At 37.0% G+C, this 12,557-nt stretch overlaps 1 protein-coding gene across 1 annotated transcript in view; it reads right to left on the bottom strand.

The window, feature by feature from the left end:
- Positions 1 to 5,398: 5,398 nt before the first annotated feature.
- LOC149785682 (DNA repair protein Ku70-like) overlaps positions 5,399 to 12,557 on the bottom strand; it is an 87,965-nt gene continuing 80,806 nt past the window's right edge. The window contains exons 19-20 of the mRNA XM_089979519.1: positions 9,593 to 9,679; positions 5,399 to 8,815 (exon numbers count right to left, since the gene is read on the bottom strand). Coding sequence (XP_089835645.1) covers positions 8,696 to 8,815; positions 9,593 to 9,679 — 207 coding nt within the window. The 3' untranslated portion in view covers positions 5,399 to 8,695. The remainder of the gene's footprint in view (positions 8,816 to 9,592; positions 9,680 to 12,557) is intronic.

The following is a 12,557-nucleotide window of genomic DNA, read 5'->3' on the forward strand; positions in this document are numbered from 1 at the left end:
TGATCCTGGTTCCCAGCATGGAATAATTAGGCTGATGTCGATGATGTTGTGCAGAATCGATGTCACGTATAAAAACTTATTGTTATTCACGGTGACGTTAAGGAAGCTTTCTATATTTCGCGGAGATCAGCGCGTTTTCGTACGAGGGCTGCTGGCCTAACGTCGGCAGGCGACTCTACCTCAGCGTGGAAGTGACCGATCGTGAATCGAACAGCAGCGTGGTGTCGCCGAGAGCCATGTCTATGTAAGCTGATCACTACTAAATCAAGTCCTAGTACAGAATATGGTACTGACGTGGAGTTACCAGCTTGTTGTCCAGAAGATGATTGAGGATCTCCACCATCTCGTAATCGACCTCCACACCAACATTCCGCGCTTGTTTGGACGCGATCAGCAGTTTTAACCGCTAGACGATCTCGGCTGGATTGTGGTAGTAGCGGATACCTTCTCCCGTCTTTGTAATTGCCTTATCCTCAACATCTTATCATGTTTTAAGCTCCATCTCTTTTTTCTAACTATGAGCGTCCTGTAAGATCAGAACGAGTTAAGATATGCATCTTTTTTTAACTCGTCTTTTCTCACTTCTATAAGTTTTCTGAGCTCTTTCGATAATGATTTTACAGATTCTGATCCTATTTTAGGATGCTTTATCACGGGTACTGTAAAAGCTGGATCCATCGATGGGAACATGGGTCTGGATCCCAACTTGTTCTGCCTTTGATTTCCTTTCCAATCAACCTATTGTATTCTTCTGACTCTTCAAACAGCTGGATTAGGTGTTCTTTCTCGTTTTCGTTTTTGCTTTGCTTAATCCAGGGTCCATGCATTCGGTTGACAAGGTTTATTAAGGCATGTGTAGCTAAAACTTTATAGTAATTGTCTCCAGCAGGCGATCCTAGCAAATTGTGATCCTTGATTTCTGGAAGTGTGTCTTTTACAAAATGTTTCAGACATTCTTTACTTAAAGTAGAAGGATTTTGATACCCGACGCTAAACACCAGATCACTCATAGCGTAATTGGTCGTATCATCTCATTGTGTGGCTCTTTCCTCTTACGAAAACTCCCTCTGAAACTTTTCTTCTTTCTGCTTACTCCTTTCTTCCTCTTTTTGGAGCAACTCAAGGCTGGCTTTGGTTTTTGTCTCTTCTTTATGCATCTACTTAAATGACGCTGGTGTTCCTTCTTCTGTCCGTTTCTTTTTATTTCAGTTCAGCCTTTCTTGCTTCTCCTTTTGTTCGGCTTCCGCTCGTCTCATCATCGAGGACACGCTGACGTTATGCCGCCCGCTGCTCGATAAACTTTTTGAGGACAACCTCCCGCTGACGACTGGTGATCTTTTCGAACGATATGATCCTATACTAATCAGGAAGGTAAAATTCATCAAAGCCTTTTCGATAGAGTTATGGGATCGTTTCCGCATCGCGATGAAACGTCATACGTCGCCGCAGCTTAGCAGTCTTTGAATTGTTTCGCGGTGATACCACTGCAATGGTCTCTCGCAATCGCACGATGTCTCGGTTATCGAGTCCTGAAAACAGCACAAAGCATCCCGTGTTCTGTCGGGTGTACTTAAGCACATCGCAATACGACTGAGTGAGATAATGACTGTTGCAGCGCTTGTTCTGAGACAACGAAAAATACTCGCAATTTTTTTAATGTTCTCGCGATCGATTTTAATATAGTAAAACACTATGATCTTATGCGTGTACGAATCCAGTTCTTCTATGTGTCGGATTTCCTCCGCATTGACGATGCTGAACACGTTGTCGTCCACTGTGTTTCCGAACTTATGCAGCGTCCTGTATTTGTCCTTGTGAGCATTAAGTGTGTATAGGATCACGCGATCGTACTTCAGCATGTTATTGAGGAGCATATTCATAAGCAGATTGGTTATACCACGGCGGTAGAACCTACGATCATGTAATGACAATCTGGCATAAAAAAATGATGCGCGTAAGATTTTGTTTTGGCGGAAATCGCTAAGGAGCTGTGCAAGTTACTATTCGATGACACTTACAGGCAGGACTCTTCGTACGCTGACAACGTTCTTAAGCAGACTACAGGAGTGGATGCTGATATCAACGAGGAGATTAATGCGGGTAAATCATCACTAGAAGAGGCCCACAAGAGCTGGGAACATCACGATGTCAATCTGTCTCACCCATCCGTGAGAGATGCGGCAACAACAGCTCAGAGAAGCTATCGACAGGTATTGGACTGTCTTTAAATTTTGCGACAGGAAGTTGGCGTGATTGGTCAAAACCATCAAGGGCATCGTCCACGATATCATTCACGAATTACATCAGAGTCTTGTTGACGCCATCGTGAAAACCGGATATGTCAAACAACGACGGTTTGGTCGAAAGGAAGACGACCACGCGCATCGAAAAGATCACGAGTGCATGGATAAAGTCGTGGCACGAAAACGCTTTCGCGGTAACCAAAATCTGCCTGAAGCTATCGACAACCGAAATTTTTTCCAACATGCAGGATTGGAGTACGATGATGTGGACACGATCCTCGCAGTGATCGAGCTCGACGAACGTTCTACTGGTGGTGCTGGCAGCGACAATGAGGTATCGTCTTCAGCAGAGGAAATAATGGCTATGGAGGAAATGTTTTACACCATTGTGCATGATCAGCATGGAAAAATACATCTCAACCTGGTGGCCTATAGGTACATTTAAAGTTTAAAACTGACTGAACTTGGATGTTTGAGCAGAAGAACATGCTGCCTTTCTGCATTTGCCTGAAGTCTAATGTTTTCCTTTTTAAGTTCTTTAGTTTTTGCAATTTTTTTCTCTCAGAGAAGCCTTTTGAACTCTGCATACCCTATCTGAGTAGCACTGACTGGCTTTTCTGCTCTTGCTTCTCCTTGCAGCCGTGTAATTTGCCTGATAGCATTTTTCAGCTGACAGGTCATTACAAATACTCTCTCGGTTCTCCTCTTTAGCTGGCGAGTTACATTTTCCTTCTTTAGGGCAGTCAGTTGCTGTTGATTGCTTTTAATTTTCGCCTGGAGTGTGCTACAGGTTTTCTGCAGCTGCAAAGGTGTTTGCTTTTTCTGCCGAAGCTGTCTGGACAGAACAGCATTGTTGGAAGTAGAAATATCAAGTTCACTCAGCAATTCTTTTCTTTCCTATGCAAGAACACTTATCTTATCAAGGCTGAATTTATTCACACGCTGCTCCTCTTGTACCTGTCGACGCAAAGATGCAAGCTGATTGTTGCCATTTCCAAATCTGAGTTAAAGGAGCAAATTTTTTAACGTTTTTATTGTAGCAGCTGCTGTCCTGTGGAATTTCTGATGATGGCAATGGTTCATCTAGCAATATCTGCCCAGGAAAACAAACCCTGAACTCATCTGAAGGCCTATGCAAAAATTCTTTTAGTTTTTGCTCAGCTCCTTCTCTTTTCAGGTTCTTTGTGCGACTATCATAAGCTTTTCTTGTCTATTTCAACCTATAAAGAAACTGTCTGTATGAAAGATCAGAAATGTTTAGTACAACTCAAACCAGTCCTTACACAAGACAGTTTTTTCATTACTCCTGAACATCAGCAAATCAATGATTGTTCCATTGGTTGGTGGCTGAGTTGGACACGGTAATATCTTTAGTAAATGAGGGCTGAGCAAGTGATGCTGCTTCAAGTTAAACTGCTGGAGAAAAGATCTGACATTACGTCTCTCCAAGTCATGGGTTGCACTGCGGTTAAGAAATGACAAAACATCAGATTCAGAAATAGATTCTAACTTTGCTTCTGCAGCAGCTCTCAGTGCATGATGTATCTCCTTCTGCAAATTTGTATGCCTAAAATCATCTTGACATGAGGCTGAGCAAATCTTTTCAAAAAGTTCTTTAATTTGATCATAAGTGACAGGAAATTTACATTTAAGCTGATGGAGCTGGATCAAAAACTTGAGGTGATGACATCTTGTTCTTGATGCTCAAGGGCTATTTTTCTCGTTTTGCCCTTTTTAATCAATCACCTAGACATACGGTGGAAGTCTTCATTCTCTGTTGAAGTACAAAACAGCACAGTTAATAATTTATAAGAACTGTATCAGTGTAAGATTTGGGAGACAGATTTTTTTTTCTTCCACAGTTTGAAACTTAATCATTGTTAAAATATTTATGAAAATTTTAAGTTATTTTTTGTATATTCTAGATTGAGATCTTCAGGTTGTTTAATTTTAGATGTTTTAACTTTGTGAACATATTTCATTGTTTTTTTTTTAACCCAAAAAATGTTTGATATATCTATACATAATACCAAATCATGACACTTCTGAAATATTTTGATTGGGAGGTTGGAATTGTGCGTTTTTTTATTATTTTTATAGCCAAGAAACAGACAGACAAAAGAGATTAATTACTATTCGTGTATGATTACAGTTAAAAGTGTTGATTTCCCAGAGAGACCAAATAAAAATAACAATGAAACATCGACCAAGAAATATTTGGATGAAAACAACAGAAAGAAGAGATACGTCGTAAAAGAGAAATCAACTTCCGGTTTATAAATGTCCAATAACTGTGAGGAAATGAGCAAAAAAAACCAAGCACTACACAACATATTTATGAACAGAATGATTAATTATTCACTCATTTTACTAATTCATCGAATCAATATAGGTAATTATTATTTATTAAAATTCAATCACTCTCAGTCTCAGAATGCAAGATATGTTAACACATGGTAATTGTGAACTTCCTGTCGCAGTATACACACACATTTTATCGAAGAGTATCTTATTTAATCCATTAAACTATAAAAAAAGAAATGCATACAAATAAACATAAATGTTTGGAAAAGCAAGAAAAAAAATAGTTACCAGTGTGCTGTTGCAATTTTTCACACAAGACCAAAATCTGGATCACTTGTCGATGTGAAGTCAGCCATTTAATTCAGAATCACCTCACAGTGTGTGACTCGAGACATTTGAATATGACCTTGTGGTTTACACACTTGCGATTGGCTGCCTTTAATGAGACCTCGAGGACATACATATAATTAAATTCAGCGAAAATTGGGCTTTCCAGCGCATATAGGTATCACCTATCAATTTTTTAAAATGGCCGAGATATTTTGCCGGAAAAGGAAAAATGAACCTAATTTTAGAATGCTTACCAAGAAAATTTAACTTAAACATATTTTTCAAACTTGTATGAAAATTCAAGGCCGTTCCCTGCTCTACAATGTGGTGCTATTTTTAGGTGTTGACACAGTGATTTTGGAGTCTGAATAGAATTTCCCTAGAGAATTCAATATCTCTTGCTTTCACTGTGAGGCGTTCAGCTGAACGAATCGTGCCGAGCAGTGAAACTGTGGCTTTTTTTTAGATGCAAATTACTGTTCATTCACTTTTTTCATCAACAAACCAAACAAACAGTTAAAACAAGCAAGAAATGAACTTTATTTCAGCATAAATTGTAATATTGTTGTTGCATCTACAATGACGATATGGCTGGTAGAAGATGATCATCATTTTTTTTTACGGGGCTCTGTTGAAAGTGCTACATGTCTTAAGGGAGGCTGCCAGTACACAACTATTGAAACTAGTATTCTCTGTAGTAGAATAAAATTATTTGATGCAACAATCAAAGTCATACAGTTTAAGCCAACACAAATCACATTCCAAAGGACAATTTGCTCCAAACAGAAACTGATATCCTCAAACATATTTATTTTTGCATCTGCCCATGTGTTTCAGTTTTAAAAATTTCATATTTTTCCATCTTTTAATTCCAAACTATCCATGACAGAACAGACACACTTGTGCCTTCATTAAGGCCAGTCACTCCAGTCACACTTACATCATATGGAATTGATCCAGCCAACAAATCCAGTCCATCACAACTAAAAATGCAGAATTTAGTTGGATCGACAGAGAAGTCAAATACCTCCTTTCCAGACCAACCAGAAAAGCTGTTTCACTGTGCAGTCATTCACAATATAACTATAAATTTAAATTTTAAGTAGATCAAAATGGGATTTCTTTTTTTAAACAAATGAATGAGAGCATGGCATGCAACCAAGTTCAAATGCTGCTGGTTGGTGCTATATGGCCATGTGCGCACGAATACTGTTGCTGTGAAATTTGTTGAACTATGCATGTGTACTTAGTTTAGAATAAAGCAGAATTACTGTTTCTTGCAGTTTTCTTTTTTTATTCAACCTTAGGTAGCAAAGCAAAATAAGTATATAATAAAAAGGTTACCACATTTGTAGCTGAAAATATTAACTATTAAAAATATTAATGTCATGCATTATAGCTCAGAAAAACTCTAAATTTTTCCCCATACAAATACAATAACCAGTAAGTAATTATTGCACTCAGTATATATCTGTACCTATATCTTAGAAGGCCTCAAGGTAGATTAGTTCTATTTTTGTAACTCATCGAGTAACCCTTCTTAAATTATATCTTTATTCTTGTTATTACTGCTAAGCAAATACTTATTAATTAATCAATTTCTTTAACTGATGAACAAAACAATTATGGGCATTGTTTAAGTACTATTAATTTTTAATTCCCAAAAGATATTATCAAGTACTGCTGAAGCAAGTACTAATATAACATTCAGGAACTCGTACATATGAAGAATTTGTTATCCTAACACCATGTAAGAGGGGAAGAACTGGAGACAAATTTTTTAAATAAAAAATACAACCATAATCGAACAAATACCATACACCTACAACCATCCACACAAGATAATGTCGATAGCACATTATATGCCAGCCTCATGTTCTTTATGCAGATAATTGAAATTTGTGTGCAAAACCATTTTTCTTCTTCAATCAGTGTTCTGAACCTTTGACCTTCTGATCTTAAAAGTAATAGGTTTCTTACTTACTCCAAGTCCATGCCATCCAGTGTTTGATAACCTTAGACTTAGATGAAGTTACTTTGCTGAAACCATTTTTCTTCTGTTACTCTGAACAGCCTCTTTCTCTGACCAGTTTAGGCAAAAATCAATAGGTTCTTCCTCATCCCATGCGCAAGCAACCCACCAAGTTTCCTAACTGTAAATGGTGGAGAACTTAAGTTATTGTGTGGAAACCATTTTTCTTCTTTCAGTCACAGTTACTTTGAGCTTTTGACCCCAAGATCAATATGGTTCTTCTTTACCCAGTGTGCAAGCAAACCACAAATCTGGTAACTGTAGATGGACAACAGTCCAGGTCGGCTAACATGGTGAGCCCATGGGCAAGCACTTTACTTCAATTGCCTTGGCAAAACAGATAAGCTATTTGTGTTGCTTTGCCATAAAACATCAAACCAAACTATCAAAGGCACTGTTTGGCACATACGGTGAATGTGATTATTTTCATGGATATAAATTTTCATGGGTTTTCAAAAAAATGATGCATGTCTGTATGTAAATTCATTAACTGGGTATAAGGTTCTATTATTTCCACAGAAGAATTATTGTTCATTGGGTCTTTAATCTTTGGTTTGAAGTAACTGTAAAATCCACAAAAAGCTGGTGACCAAAGAAAATTAGTGAATTCACAGTAGATGAGAATACATATATATTTGTACTAAAGAACAAGTAATGCCAAAAACCATAACAGTTTAATGTAGTTAATGCAGTAGAAGATGTTTGAATTTAAAAAACTGTGACACAGAATAGTAACATTCTTACTGCCGCCAACATCACTATCAGGAAACTGATAATTCCGTCTGATTACAAGACAATAAAATCATAACATAAACATAGATCACTACTCACATCTGAGACAAAATAATCGTAAGATAATTTTAGTTATGCTACTCACTGGCAAGACAATAAAATCTGAAGACAAACCTAGTCTCACTTCTCACAGGTAAGACAATAAAATCTGAAGACAAAATAAAGTGAATTTTCTAGATATTAGTTTATTCATGAAGTCATCAAGTATAAAAATTGATTACCAATTGCCTGAAGGGTGCTACTGAATCAGAAGTCACTCATGCATAGCACGTAACTGATTTTCAAGGTCCATGACTTCATGAATCCAGCAAAATATTTAGCTCAATTGTTAAAGCTACAGTGATAAAATATTGAAACTCACATAAAAAAAAAATGAAACATATTTTAACCATTGTTTACAAAAACAGTAAAAGTGCAGAAGATTTGTATATGAACACAAAAAAGTTTCTTCCTGGTGTTATGAACAAACTAGTTTTCTATATCACATGATGCTATTTTAACCAATGTGTTTGTCACAAATGCTTTGTAAAATAAATTTTATTAATAAAACAAATAGATTTCAAAATGTTTGAGATTAGATGTTACTTTATTCCATTAATAATGATCTATGCTACTGATACCCTTCCTTTATTTTCATTTTCGATCTAACAAAATCTACAATCATTCTGGACCAGAAATTAGCTGATCCATGAGACAAAAGCACTATATTATGTAGATTTACAAACCTCAATTACAAACTCTTCCAAAATGCATGTTTACTATCCATTTTGTTCCCAAGTTATGACTCAAACCTGTGAAATTTCACAGCTTGAATGTAAATACATGTTATAAATTTTCATCATAGCTTTCAATGGTTTCAAAATGCACGTTTTGCCACAATGAATGATCAGGGTTTAATGCAAGTAATATTTACAAAAATTACTACAAACAGACAATATCTATAGCTTCAAAATGGAATTATTAAGAATAACTCCAAAACTTTGGCAGGTAAGTTTCACACGACTCCATAGTGAGCACTGATCACATCAATTAGGTCAGCCTTCTTACTGCTGCTGGATGTTATACCCTCCCTCTTTATAATCTCTTTCAAAACTGCTACAGTCAGTTTTCCAAGCTGAAATATAAAAAAAACCTCTTGTACAGTCTAGTCTCATTTTCCTAAAACTGTCTTCAACAGAACTGTCAGACTACACTAAAAGACTAACTACACCTTTCACAACCATAAATGTGTGATGTGTTGTGATTTGGATTTTTAACGTAGCTTTAACATGTTTTCAGTCATATCGCTACGATGTCTGCAATGTGGCAGTTTATAGTGATGTCTAGCACTGGGGCATCATGTCACAGACATGCAGCATCATGTCCCACCCAGTCACATTATCCTGACACCAGGCCGACCAGTCCTAACACTAACCTCTTAATGCTGAGCGCCAAGCGAGGCAGCTGTTAATACCATTTTTGTAAGTCTTTGGTATGACTCGGTCGGGGACTGAACCCACGACCTCCCACATGCGAGGTGGATGCTCTCACCACTAGGCCACCGGAGTGGTTACAACCATAAATCTTTCAAAAACTGGAACTATTTGATCACATGGATGTACCAACTTTATTAAGTGGCTCTTGAATATGGGATTATGACTATATTCATTACACTGAAAGTGTTAACATTAAATTTTGTAAGTGTATTTTTAGGGTGAACAAAATACCATCAAGGCTACTCCCAACAGTGTCCAATGTTGATAAGATTAAATGTACACAGTATCTGAAGGCTGGATGAGATATGCTCATCTGTGTACATTTTAAGAGTTATAAGTCACAAAAAACAATCAAAAAACAAAACAAATACCCCGCTTTTTCATCCAACTTTTAAAATTTCACATCTCAAACCTACCCTTCCAGCTTTGGCTTCAGTCTCAGCATCAATTAAGTTGGCTGCCTGCTCCATCCTGGCTTTCTTAGCAGCAGCATTATCCCCAGCCTGCAAAAAATAAATAAAAGGGGAAGTCACTCATGTGATTCACTGATAAGTGATCCTAAGGAAGTAAAGCTGATATAAATGAACTAAAGCTTTTAGCAACAGATGCATCACAAAGGGTTCCACCCACAATAATTTGCTTAGAGAAGATTGGCGAATGGAACATCTGGAGATGTAACTGCTCTAATGATGTCATGGTTTGGTTTGGTGCTTTAGGGCAAAGCAACACAATTAGGTTATTTAGTGATGTGGCAACTGAAGCAAAGTGCCTGGTCCAAGGACAATCCATGGGAAATGACCCAGGCTGGTCTGATGGCAGGATTTAAACCAGCACCCTTTCAGTCGTGAATCTGATATGCTAACCAATGAACTGACATGGCTCCCAAATGATGTTATGGAACACTGGAAATCCAATCAAGGATTTGTCAATAATAATAATAATAATAATAATAATACTTTATTAAGTAATTTAGTCCACTGGTGCATGTTACAAAATACAAGTAAATATAATGTGTGCTATGGTGTAAGGAAGTTAAGTATAGTGTTCATTTTGAGTGTACATACATAATTTTCCTATAACTGATGCATAATACAGTGCGACCCCACTATAATGCGAATTCGAATATAACGCAGTTATGATGCTGCTCCCAAAATTATATATATTCATTTGCACATGAAAAAGTATTTTTTTGTTCAAAGTACATGAAATAGTGTATAAAAAATGTATTGCCATTTTGAGGAAGAGATCACGTATGAATTTGAATATAATATGATCCTGGCATGGTTTCTGAAATCTGAGATACATGTATGTGTATTTTTCTCATACCCTATGCCTTCTGAGATAATTCACCACAGTGGAGCTGTCTGATAGAATGATTACACCCCTTCCATAAAGCATATCCTGCCACCAATGAAATACATTCACTATGGATTTCATCTGGGGCCATATTTTCTCTAAATGGAACTGTGGTATGCTGGAAATACAACTCCGGTCAAGAACTGTAATTTTTAAGCAGAAACCATATTTTTCTTTTTAAATACAGTGACCTTGACCTTTGACATCCAAATCAATTGGCTTCTTCCTTACCCTACATGCAAGCCATCTGCAAATTGTGGTGCAGGTCTGTGATATAAAACGAATGTTGATGTGCAGAAACCATTTACCATTACTTATCATGCAGAAAATGCCTTCAGCCCAAAGTGATGTTGAAAATGAAATATAGGTTCCCATGACAAGACACAAAAGACATACAACAATAAAAAAGAATGTTCTTTTCTACAATATAAAAAGTAGATGTACTATAATGAGTAGATAACACCCGAGATTACCTTTTTTTAAATTTTTTTTTTAACAAAACGATTGTTCGTGAAATCTGCTTCAGAAGCAATGATCATTTTCCACAAACAGAAGCTAGACTTAACTGGGGCAATGTCACAGGCTTTAAATAACACTAGAAGCACAGCCAGTGTGACCATAAATAGAACATACCTAATGCATCAGTGATTACCTCGATAAGCCACTACAGCTAGGGTCTCATATGAAATGCATGCAGTAAACTCACATAATTCCTGCTTTTTCCCATGTACAATACACAGTTAATGTTATAAGGGTATCCTGCCATAATATACAATTTATAGTAATTAACATGGAAATGATACCAGTGAAAAACATTTATTCCTACATCCAGCTGGACTGGTCATAAAGTGCCTTCTATCTTGACTATAGCATGGAAGATTCTTTGTGGTTGTGAGCTGAACACAAATATGTTAGTAAAGCATACATACAATAAATTTTGTTAAAATTAATACTTTTGTGATGAGGGTACAGTACTTTTCAAAATGCATTCCGTAAATAAATGTCATGATTTTATATATAAAAAATGTATGCAAGTGCAAACCAACCTTTATATTATATGCCTACCTAATGTAGTCCTTTATACAGAAATCTGTCTGCTGAAACCACTTTTCTTCTATGGTACAAGTGACCTTCACTGCTGACCCCAAAAATCTGAGCTTTCTTGATATTTGAGTGTGAGCCATTCATAAAGTTTGATCCAGACCCTTTTGATGTAGAATTAATGTTATGGTGAAAATACCATTTTTCTTCTTTCAGTCAGTCTTTCAGTCAGTGACCTTGACCTCTGATCTCAAAATCCTTAGGTTTCTTCACTACCCCAAGAGCAAGTCATCCACTGAGTTTGGTCCAGGTATGTGATTGTAGAACTAATGTTATAACTCAACTATCTTTCTTTTTTCAGTCATGGTGTGGATGTAAGGCACTCGGTTTTATAGATCATTCGCATCTCACCTCTGTTCACGTAGCATACTGTCTAAGCTCAGTCAATGTGAGCATGTGTGAAAGTTTGCCATTAGCTCCCCATGAGTTGGTGGTTCTTCCAGAGGTCTTCCTGGCAACCATGTATACCTGATCACGTGCTGAAATATGATGTTAAACCCACAAAATCAACTTTTTCACTCAGAGTGACCTTGACAACAGACATAAAAATAGATAGCCATTTTCATTACTCCAAGTGGTCCAGGTATATGATGTAGACCTAGTGTTATTGCGCAAAAGTAATTTTTCTTCCAATCATAGAGACCTTCTTCAAGGGACCACATAGTCATGGGTTCTTTGTAGGACCACAAAGTTGTGGGTTCTTCATGGGACCACAAAGTCATGGGTTCTTCTTACTCCAAGTGTAAGTCATTCATAAAGTTTGCTAACTGCAGATGGTACATAACTTGAATCACTGTAAAGAAACCATTTTTCTTCTTTCAGCTAGAGTGGCCTCGACCGTCTGATCCCAAATCACTTATCCCAAGTTCATGCCATCAACAAAGTTTGATAACTGTAGATGCTAAAGAGCTAAATTTATTGTGT

The sequence above is a fragment of the Sinohyriopsis cumingii genome, chromosome 13 (assembly GCF_028554795.1).
Source record: "Sinohyriopsis cumingii isolate HCF-2022 chromosome 13, ASM2855479v2, whole genome shotgun sequence".
Taxonomy (NCBI): Eukaryota; Metazoa; Mollusca; class Bivalvia; order Unionida; family Unionidae; genus Sinohyriopsis; species Sinohyriopsis cumingii.